At 53.8% G+C, this 13,853-nt stretch overlaps 5 protein-coding genes across 5 annotated transcripts; 2 read left to right on the plus strand and 3 right to left on the minus strand.

Moving 5' to 3' along the window:
- Window positions 1-482: 482 nt before the first annotated feature.
- Window positions 483-2,611, minus strand: J4E88_003946 (uncharacterized protein; the record flags this gene model as incomplete). The annotated part of the gene is made up of 2 exons (XM_049397594.1): window positions 483-2,498; window positions 2,546-2,611. 2 exons carry the CDS (start codon window positions 2,609-2,611, stop codon window positions 483-485), a joined length of 2,082 nt encoding a protein of 693 aa, XP_049256982.1.
- A 4,420-nt stretch (window positions 2,612-7,031) lies between these two features.
- J4E88_003947 (uncharacterized protein) lies at window positions 7,032-8,384 on the plus strand (the record flags this gene model as incomplete). Its single annotated transcript, XM_049397595.1, has 2 exons — window positions 7,032-7,157; window positions 7,206-8,384. 2 exons carry the CDS (start codon window positions 7,032-7,034, stop codon window positions 8,382-8,384), a joined length of 1,305 nt encoding a protein of 434 aa, XP_049256983.1.
- A 288-nt stretch (window positions 8,385-8,672) lies between these two features.
- J4E88_003948 (uncharacterized protein) lies at window positions 8,673-10,208 on the minus strand (the record flags this gene model as incomplete). Its single annotated transcript, XM_049397596.1, has 1 exon — window positions 8,673-10,208. One exon carries the CDS (start codon window positions 10,206-10,208, stop codon window positions 8,673-8,675), a length of 1,536 nt encoding a protein of 511 aa, XP_049256984.1.
- A 998-nt stretch (window positions 10,209-11,206) lies between these two features.
- J4E88_003949 (uncharacterized protein) lies at window positions 11,207-12,094 on the minus strand (the record flags this gene model as incomplete). Its single annotated transcript, XM_049397597.1, has 1 exon — window positions 11,207-12,094. The coding sequence occupies one exon, from the start codon at window positions 12,092-12,094 to the stop codon at window positions 11,207-11,209; it is 888 nt and encodes a 295-aa protein (XP_049256985.1).
- A 513-nt stretch (window positions 12,095-12,607) lies between these two features.
- On the plus strand, window positions 12,608-13,685 carry J4E88_003950 (uncharacterized protein; the record flags this gene model as incomplete). The annotated part of the gene is made up of 2 exons (XM_049397598.1): window positions 12,608-12,875; window positions 12,925-13,685. 2 exons carry the CDS (start codon window positions 12,608-12,610, stop codon window positions 13,683-13,685), a joined length of 1,029 nt encoding a protein of 342 aa, XP_049256986.1.
- Between the last annotated feature and the right edge of the window lie 168 nt (window positions 13,686-13,853).

The following is a 13,853-nucleotide window of genomic DNA, read 5'->3' on the forward strand; positions in this document are numbered from 1 at the left end:
GCAGACAGTCCTCACTTTTGAGGGTGATGTAACCCAACCACGCTACCTGTACATGTCTAAGCCAAAGCCTAGATCTCCATCTCTTCATCCCCCTCATCCATCACAAGAGAACAAGCTCCTCCACATAACCAGATAAATCATTCCACCAAGTCATCCAACCAAAGTCCTCCAGGTGAACGCGTAAAAACAAAGAAAGAGCGAACGGACGTCCGAGGCCAGCCATGCGGGTGGGGGTATCTCGAAACCAAGCTAAAGGGCGAAAGTAGAAAACAGAACAAAGGTCGTTAAACATTTCCCTCACTCACACACGTTGGAGTGGAGGAGAGAACGTCGTGCGTATGAATGTAAGAGTTGTAAGGAAAGAATGGGGTTTGGGTGGCCTCAGGCACAAAGATGACAGATGGAGAGTAGAAGTGAACGCCGTGAGATGCATGAATGTGGTGATTCCAAACGTTGTATGAGATAAAATGAAATGAGGGAGATCAGTAGTTGTAGCTGTTGTCGTAGCCACGGGGCGCAGTGGGGGTGTAACTGCGTTGTTGCTGTTGTTGTTGGGGTCCAGAGACGGGTGTGTAGCTACGTTGGGGGCCGGGACCCTGAGGTGTGTAGCTACGGACAGGAGGTCCCTGAGCCCAACCTGGTTGTTGAATCGGTGCTGTTGCACTTCGTTGTTGTTGTTGAGGCGGCGCTGAGCCGTTCATCCCTCGGTTGGGGAAAGGTTGCGAGGCTTCGCGACGCTGGATTGCAGATTGCAGTGATGCTGGAACACCAGCTCGGGGTGGTGCAGTGCCAGATCGTGGAGGCGCGGTACCTGAACGTGGTTGCGATGGTAGACCCATGGGTTGTGATGGGGCGGGTGAGCCAGCTCTTAACAAGCTGGGCATTTGAGGTGGCTGGTAGTCGGCCTGTCCATTTGAGTCCGAGAAGTAGTGCTGCGAGATATCTTCTGTGGGGTTGACATCGACAGGTGACAGCTCATACTCCGGGCCCATCTGAGGACCCCGGCTGTCGTAGGGGCTGAACTCTTGGTACGGTCGGTTGGGGTGAGCTTGTTGTGGTGTATTTCGCGCATCGAGGGGAGTGATGAGTTGAGGATCGTTCTCGTATCGCCCGTTGTTGTAGCTTGTATCCACAGGGGGCATGGGCCCACGTGGTGGGAGTGGGGACGCTCTGCCCTGTGACATTGGTGTGAAAGGTCGGTCGGACTGGTAAGGCAGGTTGTCTTGCTGGCCAAAGTACCCAGTGCCGTTACGGTCTAGAGGTGGCATTTGGGGTGCAGGCGACGATCTGCCCATACCTCCTGCCTGGTTCAGCATTGGCGCGTTTGAAGCGAAGCTGGCAGTCGAGAAGTTTGTGAATTGTGCGTCCCTCTCTGGCATGCCAGGTCGCTCGTCTAGCGTGGGCAAAGACGGCTTGTTCATCAAGTTTCGGCCCGAGTTCATGGTGTTGAAGGTGTTCGAGGTGTTCGATCGCTCCGGGTTTGTTCTGTATGAAGGTGTGTTTGCGAGGGTATACGGGGGTAGTGTCGCGGTGGTCTGCATCGTATCGGATCGTTGCAGCGAGAAGACAGTCGATGTATCGTCATCATCGCCTTCGAGCTTGGGTAGCGTAGGACGGGACTTGGAAGCGTCAAATTCGCCCTTCTTGATGGCCCTCTCCTCCTCCCTCTTCAGCTGCTGGTTCTGCTTCTCGATGGCCTTCTTGATCTTCTTGCCCACAATACGCTCCAGACGGGTCTCGACCTTGCGTCGGCAGTAGTTGGTAAGACTGCCATCGGCCTTGGGGATGTAGTGCCAGAGGAAGAAGAGGTACAAGATACCAGCGATGATGAGACCCAGCGCAGCGATGACCCAGATGACGAGAGAGAACAACATGGTGAAGTAGATGACTGTTTCCTGCTTGTTGCCGGTCTCGACCATGAGCTTGATGTTCATGAAGAACTGCTCGAAGTTGGAGCGATCTTCTGACGCGTGCTCGCCGACGGGTATGAGCTGCGCTTGCATGACGGCGTATAAAGTCATGGCATTGAGGGCAATGCGAGGTCCCTGGGCGACAATGATGAGAAGAGCGCTCTTGAACTGGAAGTATACGAAGAGAGCGATGTAGTTGGCACCCTTCTTACTCTTGGTCAACTCTGCGAAGACCAAGAAGCGGCGCCAGCCCTGGCCAGTCTTTGTGATGCGCATACTCTGCAGTATAGCAGCCAATGGCTCGAGGTAGCATTCGGTGACACTTCCTGTCCGCATGACGCGCAGAGCCCGGATCCATCGGTATGCGAGAAAGACGTAGGAGACGATAATGGTGATGGCGAAGATCCATTTGGCAATGTCGAAAGGCACGGTAGGCTTGACCTGGCTCGTCCATTTGTCGAAAGCGAGGAGGTTGACGGCGGTAAAGGCATCGGCGGCGTAGACGGCGCATGAGATGACGACGAGAATCCACAGCCAGGCGTAAGAGAAAGGCGCGAGGCAAGATGTAGACTTGAAGTCGGACAAGTTCTAAGACAGTTAGTGATGCGCTTCCGTATTCGCGGTCAAGTGCTTACGATATAAGTCCACTTCTGCTCCTCTGTCACCGTAGTTCCCTTTTCGCGGTCTCCGCAGCACCCCATGTTGGCGATTCGGTATTAGTCGGTATGTACGTATGTGTGTATGTAAGTATCCGCTCAGCGGTACGGTGGCCTGCAGTCCAGCTGTTCGTCTAAGGAGTGACTTGGTCGCTAGGACATGGGTTGGTTGTTGTAGCCAAAAGGAGGAGGCAATTTCGGTTGTCGAGTGAGTATTCGCGATATGGTGGTGACAGGCCGGCTGCTCACCACTAGCGAGCGAGGGAAAGAGCGACAGGGGCGGTAGTTTTGTTAAGCAGACGGAGGATTGCGGCGGGTGGCCGGGGACGGAGGGCTTTCCAAAAAGGTGGGTGTTCGGAATGCTACCAGAGTGCCGTGCGCATGACAAGAGACGTGTGCGCGTGGGTGGAGCGTTGCGTGTTTGAGATGCGCAAGGCTTGAACAGCGGTGACAGCGGAAGAGGCGTGTCCGATGGCTGCGTACGTATATGTATAGCAACAACAGTGGTATTGTTGTTGCTCGGGCTATTGTTGTTGGCTTTGCGCCGTGGTGAATGCGACGACTATAGTTGTGGTGAACGAGTGGGTACGGGCGTCAGGGAGCGGCAGGCGCGAGGGGGTGCCGAGCGGCAGTCGCAAAGTCAACACAACACGAATGGAGTACAAGATGCTATGGCGCGAGCAAGTGAGTGAATCGCAGCGCAGGCGTCTACGTTTGTCGATGGAGCACAAAACGGCCACGAGTGGTGTCGAGGGAGCGTCAACAGGTGATACTCGGTCGCGTTCGAGGGCAGCGGCTGGCGGAGGGTTGAGGCTTGTCTGCCATTGGCCGGCGCCACATCCGTCCTTGTTTGGCCCCATGCTTCACCTTGCCCAAGATAGCAGCCCGCTAGCCTGTTCCTCTCATCATGCGCCGCAATCGCCGTGGGGTAAATTGCGATTCCATCTAACAAAGACCCTATCACCGCTTTGGCCGCCTCTACTTCGCCATGTAGACAACGGCCCCACTGCGAACTTGACCCCCAGAGAGGCTTCTCGCACCACCTGTGGCTGTGGCACAGGCGGTTGCAACAAAAGCGTATCATCCTGCTCTTCGGCGTGTTATGCCACACTCCCTGTCCGAGGCATGCATGCAAAGCTTCCAAAAGGGCGTTCGGCCTTGCCGGCAAGTTCCCACATAACGTCACGCGCAGAAGGACCGGTTACTTGGGAAGCATCGGGAACATCGGCTGCCTCAGCCTTGAAGCCTCAGCCATCTCGAAACGAAACACGCGTGATGCGCATCATTGGGCTTCCTGACCAGGCAGGCGCCTTCGTCATGTCTGCATTGACGTCGCCTTGCTGGGTACAGATCGACGGGCGATGGAGAGTGCCGATGCATCCGACTCCACTCGGCAGTCCAACTCTCCTTCAACGTGTATGCGAGCCCAAAACAGGAAGTCGAAGGTTCATGCACAGACAACCAGTCAGCATTGATGTAATTGCTTACTCCCCTAGCTGTCGGGAATAAGATCCCAGAGTATTGCCGGTTCAAACTGCCCTACCATCCTCCTTGATTCATCTTCGGGACTGAGTACCACATACACCAGTTTCTTTGCCCCCTCTGCTCGACCATAAGAGCCTAGCCGTAGCTTCTCAGCCCTGAAAGTAAAGTTTTCGACTGATATCTCATCACCTTCGCCCCAACGCGAATGTCCAGTGTAATTTGTCGGACGTTTGTTACCCTTCAATAATGGAATGCGTGAGGAAGAGGTCAGTATCTGGACAGGTACCGAGTTGCCACTGGGGTGCGTCAAACGATCGTGGAACAAATAATCCTCGTACACTCCCAACGCATTCATCTTGATGGACATTCGGTCTCGATAGACGTTGTGCAGGTGCTCTAGCATATTGGTGTAGTCCTCGACATTACGGATGGGGCCGTAGAGAAATATTGAGAGTTGTTGAAGGTTCGGTAGACATTTATGGAAGATCTTGCTTGCACTCTCTGATCTCTCGGTGTGGGTAGGAGACGGAATCATATCGAGCTCTGGTAGTGACGTTCCATACCAAGAGAACTTCCGTGTGCCGACGAAGTAATGGAAAGAGCGAACGAGAGCCATGTTGAACCGGGATCGTTCCCTACACAGTTCAACTAGCACGGTGGTATCGAGACAGACAAACGTGTTTTCCTGATAAAGCATCGCCATCGTTTCCAGGTATCTACTACGTCAGTCCGTGGGCTTCCGCAAGGTCGCTATGCCTAATGACTTACGTGGTCGTGCAAGTCAGGGGCAAGGACATGGCGCCTGATTCCGCTTTCGACATGGCTATGCTGGTCATGATCGAGACAGTTGCATTGTTGACACTCGTGGTGCCATGGCTATCAAAGACACTGGACGTGACTTTGCCCCGCTTTCGATAGAGTACGATGAACTGTCCAGTCATGGCATACTCCCAAATCATGATCCGGATTTCAGCTGGTAGACTGAGAAGACGGCTCTTCTCCTGTGTGGAACGTTTGCGAGCGCGCAGCTCAAATGGCTTGTACTTTCGCACCTTCTCAGCCTCCCTTTTCCGCCGTCTTTCTTCCATCATTTCATCCAACTCTTCACGGATTGTGTTTGCGAGTCGAATCTTCTTTTCTAGAAAACCCCTAATGCCGTGTGTCCAGCGCGCAGCTCGTGAATGCGCGCGACGTTCTTGTTCTTCTCCTAGGCTTGGTACAATGGCCACGTCCGGCGCGTGGTGGAACTGCATGTTGGTCAGTAGACGCAGGCAGTGGTGTCTGGATTAGACGTCGGATTGGAAGTACTGTCCCGCTCCAGTGTCTTCCGTCGGGCCGCTCTTGCATCGCACCTATCCCAAATTCGCTCATTGCACATTCACTTCCAGTTCCGCGAGCTTGGCCAGCATGGATTCTTATATGAGACAGACGGCTTACCATCTCCATGGAGCATTGAGACTTTCAACATATCAGGGTCAAGCCCTAGTATCGCCAGAGCCATCCAAAGTCTTCCGAACCTCGAACGCCTTTCCGTGTTCATCCAAGGTCCTTTGACGACAGAAGTCACATACCATCGAATCCGTTGGTCATTGAGGTCCATCCGACATGATATGAAAAGTTTGAACTTTATGATGGTCAGGTTCCCAAGACCGTTTCCCGATCTCGGCTACCGAATGCGAACTCAATGGCGCAATCAAGATCCCCGTGATCTAGTAGAACAAGTCCTGCGAAGAGAAGAAGAGCTGGAGGGATTTCGCATCGTCCAGCCGCCGGTAGAACTCGCACAGGACGTGTATGATATGGCGGACTCGGATATTGAGAGCGAATGGCGCGTAGGAAATATATACATGGAGTGTAAGGGTGTTGAGAATGGATTCGCGACACGAAGCTACGCTGTACTTCGACCAGAGAAAGAGACCGACACGTACAGGCCTGATCTTGAAGCTGAGCCCAATTGCTATCTCATGTATCCGAAGGTACCAGTCATCGAGCATAATGACCCGGAAGACCTGTATGGATCTGGTTATCGAGCGCTCAATTGGCCTCCGAGACTGGACGGGCAGACGTGATGGTGCGCGATGCGTGCGCTGGTTGGGTAGTACTCAAAGCTGAATAGGCTATGTTCCACATAGTGCTTACACGCACGAGAGAAAGCCTGACAAGACGCCATGGTTGACGAAGCTTTACGCTCTACGCTTATCGCATATTGAGCAGGGTCAATACCAGCGTAAAAGACTTGGTATACTGAGTTGGGAAGTCGATGAGACAGAATCGATTCTAGCACTAATGGCTTGGAGCGGTAGAGTTCGGCGGCGTGGCTTGGGCCGAGTTTGAGCCGCGTCGCAGTGGCCAAGTAGCCGCCGGGTATATCACGATGCTTAGTAAGGCAATGCACGAATGCCTTTCAAGCTTCTGAGACATGCTGCGTGAAGCTCAGTAAGTAGCGAACAGGTACAAACGCTTAAGTATTCCGAAGTAGAGGCGAACAAGCTCCAGGCTATATAGCGTACAGCATGACGGATGCATGCAGATCATGAGAGGGATTGCTTATGTTACTCGGCTATCTCTGTCAGCACATGTCTAAGCTTCCGAGCGGACTCCTGACTGGCTCGACCATAGTAGAGTAAACCATTGCTCAGGTACGCGCGCCCTCAACAACATACTCGACTACCCGACGCCTATCGGTGAATGCGACGACGTGCGTCTTACAAATCAGGACGCAGCGTAATGATGAGCTGCTAGCGACGAGCCATGCCGAACGAGGAAGGCGGGGCGCCAAAGATGCCCCACGGCTGGGGTTCTATGGTAACGATGTCCAAACATGCACGTCATGCCGGTACATTCGAGAAGAATGGCATGCGCGTATAAAGATGCCATTGTCCACCCCTCCTCCACTTTCTATATCCATTGAGCTTCCGACTCTCGACACAACACTCCTCACGCTTCACACATACAACTATACACACCGACAACCGCCATAATGGGAATCGAGGCTGATACCGACAAGCCGCACTCGCATCATGCGATCGCAAAGGATATCCCCGAGGATAAGAACAGCGAACAAGTCCCTAAGCACGATGAGCTGAGGAACAAGGCCGCTCCTGGTGTATGCATACATCCAAACCCCATGCCTTCACCTAGCTGACCCATCCAGATCCCCTACTTCACTCCCGCACAAGAGCCCGTCGCCGGAACAGCCCTTGGCATGCTCGACGGCAGCTCCAAGATCCCCAAGCTCTTCCAGCCCCTCAAGCTCCGAGGCATGACGATCCAGAACCGCCTCGCCCTCTCCCCTCTCTGCCAATACTCCGCCGAAGATGGTCACCAGACGAACTGGCACCTCACACACTTGGGCGGTATCATCCAGCGCGGTCCCGGTCTGACATTTGTCGAGGCCACCGCCGTACAAGCCGAAGGAAGAATCACACCCGAAGACTGCGGTCTCTGGAAAGATTCGCAAAAGGAGCCGCTGCGCAAGATCGTAGAATTCGCGCACTCTCAAGGCCAGAAAATCGGCATTCAACTCGCACACGCTGGCCGCAAAGCCAGCACCGTCGCCCCGTGGCTCAGCAAAGGCGACATCGCAACGAAGGAACTAAACGGCTGGCCCGACAACGTCTACGCGCCCTCCGCCATCGCCTTCAACGACAAGCACTGCACACCCAAGGAGATGACAAAACAAGACATCGAAGCCTTCAAGCAAGCCTTCGTCGACGCCGTCAAACGCGCAGTAGACATCGGTTTCGACACCATCGAAATCCACAACGCACACGGCTACCTGCTGCACACCTTCCTCTCCCCCGCATCCAACCACCGCACAGACGAATACGGCGGCTCCTTTGAGAACCGCACGCGCCTCACCCTCGAACTCGTCGATCTCACCCGCAAGACTATCCCCAAAGACATGCCTCTCGTCCTGCGCATCAGTGCAACAGACTGGCTCGACGAAGCCGGCATCGAGGGCTGGACCGTCGACCAGACCGTCAAACTCGCTGAGATACTCGCCGATCGCGGCGTAGACTTGCTCGACGTTTCATCCGGTGGTCTCCACGAGAAACAGCATATCCACGGTGGACCAGGTTACCAAGAGCCGTTCGCCAAGGCAGTCAAGGACAAGGTGGGAGACAAGATGGCGGTCGGCACCGTGGGCAGCATCACCGATGGCAAGCAAGCGAACGGGTATCTGGAGAACGATAACCTCGACGTCGCCTTCATCGGTCGCATGTTCCAGAAGAACCCTGGTTTCGTCTGGCAGTGCGCTGATGATCTCGGTGTTGAGGGAAGGTGGGCGAATCAGATCCGATGGGGTTTCGGAGGCCGTGGCAAGAAGTAAGTCTTGCCTCCATCGTGTTTTATCGGGGATGTAGTGGGTCTGTTTTAGACGAAAGTGTCTTTTCAAGGTTGATGATGTATATGTTTCGAGTATAGAAGGAATCTAATAGATGTTTTACTAGGGACCAAGTTGTTGACAAGAAGGCATTTGCGAATGAAGCTGCTTTTCAGATGAACAAGAGCAAGTAAAGCGAAGCCATTCTGAAGCCAACTAAGAAACAATGTATACCCTTACCACCACATTATTTACAGATTAACCGAAACCCCCTCATTACCACTACCCTATCCATCACTCATTCTCGTCCCTCCCAAAAACCCTCTTCCACAACAAAAACGCCTCAAGCGTCTGACTCGGATACCTCAACACCCCCCTCTCATTCTTCTCATTCAACCTCGCTAATTTCTCTACTGAGAAACTGACTTCCCTTCCCTCCACCACTACACTCTCCTCCTCCATATACGGATAAACATCTGCCTGCGTCCCCGGTATGCGTCGATCAGCCGTAGCAGTCAGGATACCAACAAGCGTCTTGATACCCAGTAGACCTTGTAGGTTGTCGCCGAGTTGGGGGAACACGTTGTTTAGAGCACTAGTGATAGAGCGGGACGTCCGTTGAATAGCGCTAAACAGCACGCCACCGGGGGCGTAGGCGAGAACGTCGCCGTATATATCGCCGCTTCCTGTGCGTGCACTCGGTGCTGCAGGCTCCTTCGGCAGTGCTAACGAAGATTCGCCAAGCCGCGTGCTGAGAGTGGAGATGTGTTGCTCGGTATTAGGCATCAACGGCGTTGCAGAGTCGTTGTCTACATCCCGTACTCCCTGTACTAACCACCGTAACACCGCATCGCTGAGCACTTCATTCGGATAGATAGTCCGCGAGAGGAGATTTGGCAACCAACCCAGCGCGTCTTCGATCCAGTTCGCGGGGCTTTGCCGCACGAAGCGGAAGGTCATGCGGCCGACGTCGTAGTGGGTACCTGGGAACCAGCGTTGGTTTACTACGGCTCTGTCCTTCTCCTCTTCGTCGTTATCGTTGGGGTACACGAGACAAGGCTGGAAGATCCAGAGGCGGTCGTGCAGACAGGGCGCGTGATACACGTGTTGCACAACGCTAGAAACGGTTTGATCGAAGAACTCGAAGGGGGACCAGTCGAATCCTATTCCGGCATTCAGGCGCGGGATACCGAGTGCGCCGACTGTATCGATGATACCCAGGAACCGGATTGGTCGTTTGACCTGCCAGACTCTATCGCCCAGGCCTTTCCATCTCTGGCACTCCTCGCTTTTGGGGGCGTCGACAGGGAGGTTGCTGCGGTAGGTGCGGAAGACTTCGTAGCAGAGACGTTGGACTTCTGCGTCGGAGTATGACGGGAGTCGTTTTATTATGCCGCAGTTGTTTATCATGCCCGCTACACAACGCACGGTGAAGGCGCCGCGACTAAATCCAAATAACCAGATCTCATGGTCAGGCGTGTAGTTTTCGACGATGAAGCGGTACACGGCTATGCACTCGTCGCTGATGGTGGACGCGGTTGCGCCGTCCCAGATATATTGCAGAAAGGTCTTGTTAAGACCTACGCCTTCCTGGTAGCCGGCGATGATGTCGGGAGTCGAGCTGCTGGTGGCTGTTTTGTGCGGTTTGATGTGGTGGACTTTTGCGGCTGTCTTGTCGTCGGTGGAGTATTGTACTTCGCCGACCATGTTGGCGAGTTGGCGGATGTTGCTTGGAGGCGCGTCTTCGACTTGGGTTTCGCGACCTACCCATGTTCCGTCGCAGAAGATGGCTAGGCGCTTACTTGGCCGCGTTGAAGTCGTGGAAGGCATGTTGAGAAGCTGGGAAAAGAAACTTGCGCGCAAGGCAGATCCAAAAGATTAACGATAGGTGAATTAGTAGACCAAAGAAGCGCGTAGAGACTTGAGAGAAACGACGCGGTCGCGTCTAGATAATTAGCAGTCCCCTCGTCTTACTTGCTTATCTCTAGGCGTTTGTAGGCTGAAGGAGAGTCGGTCAGAGGCTGAAATCGCCCAAAGACTCAGCTGTGGTCGCCTTCTTTATCGAGTATTTGGCGGTCTGCGCACCAGGGCTGAGCGCGTGCCAACCTTGGAACCCGTTCAGCCTTACGTCGGTGTCACAAGCACAACATCAACCGGCGCATGCGACAGCGGGAAGTTCCGAAACAATGAGATGAACGATGGAGGAACAGCTGATCAGTAAAAAAAATGTGGCTTTGGACGTGGCTGAGAATGATCGTAGGCCAACCCTAGGGAGGTGCTGGATTGGTGTTCCTGGAAGGCTGCAGGACGGCAGGTGCCATGACGTCATGGCCAGAGTCGCTAAGGTTGCAAAAAGATAGTTCAACTGACAAAAAGATGAACAACATACAACAGGGGGGATTCGCTAGTGGTCACCCACCTAACTACTAATCCGCCGGTATCATGCTTGTATATGGCTGAGCGGACGGGAAGCCTAATTTTCATGATCCTATGGTCGTATGTGGAGGAACAAGTGGTTGTGGGTGTATCTATTGTCGGTGTGGCGCGAAGCAGTTCATACCTGGATATCCAACCCCATGCCAGACCACATCAGTGCGGTTGCTTGCCTGCGATGTATACTAGGCGCAGTGGATCTCAGATCAAACGTCTGCGGTGTTTATCAAAGATACCCTGACGCTTCTTTGCGCTGATGCGGCAGACGCGTTATGTGCCGGCTTCAGAGGTACGGGAGAACTCGTGTGTCGATGGCGCGCCGACAGCAAACACCAGCTTCCGTTGCCTCATATGACAATGACATTCGTCGTGATAACTGCCTAATCTGGCGCGTCTTATCCCACAACCTCACCAATAGCCTCCCACATGCCCCTCTGCACGCGTCTTCTGTCCTCCTCCCTCGCCCTCATACCATCCTCTAGAGTCTCTTCACCCCCATCACCCGACTTATCCTCCCCATCCACCCCACCAAATCCAGCAAGCACCTCCTTGACCTTCTCCCCCATCCTCCTCACACCCTCGACCTCCTCCCTCTTCTTGCGCACCTGCTCCTCCATCTTCGCAATAAGCGTCTGCCTCGCCTGATGCGGCCGGTACTCATTGATCAGCGCATGCATATTCGCGACCAGCGTCATGATATCCTTGAGCTTCTGTTCTTTTTGCTCTGACGTCGGGTTCGCGGCCACGATGCCCAATAGCGATATGTAACTCATGAGTATGCTGCGTAGGAATCTGAAGAGATAGTTTTGCCGGTCGAGAGACGCGGAGTTATTCGCCGTAGGTGCTTGCGCGGAGGGGTCGTCGGTCGTGGGCTCGGTGGAGGAGGAAGGGTAGAGTTGTTCGTACGCCCAGTCTGGGAAGACATCCTGCCACTTGAGCTGCTCGGCTATGAAGTCCATGTTTTGCTGGAAGACATCTTTACCCTTGGCCTTTTCTTTTGTACCGAAGACGTGGAATTCGGCATCGTCGGCGGGCGGTTCGGGTGGGATCAGGTAGCGCAGCTCGGTCGGTAAAGCGAGGATTTGCTCTGCGGTGAGCTTCGTCGCTGGATATGAGGGCGAGGATTTCGTTTCGTCATCTTCGGGCGCAGCTTCCTTCTCAATCTCTTTGAGTCGCGTGAGGTTTTCGGTTGTGAAGTGCTTGTAGAAAGGCGGGGGGTCGGGGAAGAAGTTGAGCTTGATGTCCTCGTCATCGGGTGTCGGTGGTCGCTGAGGTTCGTCCATGGTCGCAATCGGAGTTTATGCACTTGACAAGCTTCGGGACAATTGCATATGCTGGGCTTAGAGTAGGAAAGCTACGCATGGAGCTGTCGCGATGCTGGACCCTTGCGCCAAAGTTAGCGCAGTCCGAGCTTGGACCATCACACTCCTGTCAGCGACTGCTACAACGGCACTCACCACACACATATTGTGTCAAATGTCATGCCATACCGGGCCATAGCATGCCATGTCACGACACACTACAAGTAATCGATGTTCACTGGCCTTCCAGTATGCTCAGCATGTTCCACAGAATTCGCCGAGCATACTCCGCTCCGCCCGTCTACGGGTAGTCCTAAAGAAGGCTGCATGACGCGGTAGTCCCCTCCCATTACAAATCCACTAGTACATCTTGCATCATAGCAGAAATGGACCTCAAAGAGTCTAGTTTTATAAATGATGAAAACCGTCTTTCCCCATCTCATCAAATTCCGAAACTTACATACCAGACTCCCAAGTGCTTTTTACACACGCAACATGTCTACACAAAGAGCAGTTGTACACGTCTCTAACGGCGTATCTGAACTGCGCAATGACGTCCCGATCCCTAAGCTTCCGGCTGAGAATTGGCTCCTGGTTAAGACAAAAGCTGTAGCGTTGAACCCGACGGACTGGAAGAACATCGATAGGGCCGCGGCGCCGGGTGCTATCGCTGGATGCGATTATGCTGGTGAAGTCGAGGAAGTTGGCAAGGATGTAACAAACTACAAGGTTGGAGACCGAATTGCTGGATTTGTTCGCGGAGGTAGATCCATCATTTACCATCATGAAAGCAGGTTATTAACACATCCCAGGCGACCCAGCAGACCACTCCAACGGCGCCTTCGCCGAACATGTCAAAGCCAAGACCGGAATCAATCTAAAGATCCCCTCCAACATGTCGCTCGAAGATGCCGCCACTCTAGGCGTCGGCATCACAACCGTAGCCCAAGGCCTCTACCAAGAACTCGGCCTACCCTTCCCACCCGCGAAGGTCCAATCACCAACTCCCGTCCTCATCTATGGCGGCTCCACCGCAACAGGTACCCTCGCCATTCAATACGCAAAGCACACAGGCTGCGAGGTCATTGCGACATCCTCACCGCACAACTTCGACCTCCTCCGCAAACTAGGCGCCGACCAGGTCTTCAACTACAAAGACGCGGATGTGGGCGCCAAGATCCGCGAAGCTACCAACGACAAGCTCAAACTGGCCTTCGACTGCATCGCCGAAGGAAACTCATTCGACATCACCGCTGCGGCTATTAGCTCCACGGGTGGTCACATGTCTGCTCTTCTGCCCGTGAACAACTACCCGAGGAGCGATGTGAAGACCAAGTTCACTTTCGCGTATACTGCGCTGGGTGAAGCGTACAGCGAGAAGGTTGGCGCCAGTCAAGAGGATTACGAGTTTGGTGCTAGGTTCTGGAAGCAGGCTGAGGAGTGGTTTGGCCAAGGCAAGCTGAAGACGCATCCGATTGAGGTGAGGAGTGGGCTGGAGGGTGTGCCGCAGGGGTTGCAGGATTTGAAGGATGGGAAGGTTTCGGGTGTTAAGCTTGTTTATAAGGTTGATTAGATGGGATGTGTTATCTTTGTGGAGATCATATAAATTCTTGTCTAATATTTGTGCCTGTTGCAGCCATTAGTCACGAATAAGTCAGCTGTACTGTCATGAACATACCCAGGAACCCAGAGACCTCGATCGTTCTTGCCCAACAACCACTTGCGAAACACATCCTCTTGC

This window comes from Alternaria novae-zelandiae (genome assembly GCF_023758075.1).
Source record: "Alternaria novae-zelandiae strain BMP 2774 chromosome Unknown scaffold_6, whole genome shotgun sequence".
Taxonomy (NCBI): domain Eukaryota; kingdom Fungi; phylum Ascomycota; class Dothideomycetes; order Pleosporales; family Pleosporaceae; genus Alternaria; species Alternaria novae-zelandiae.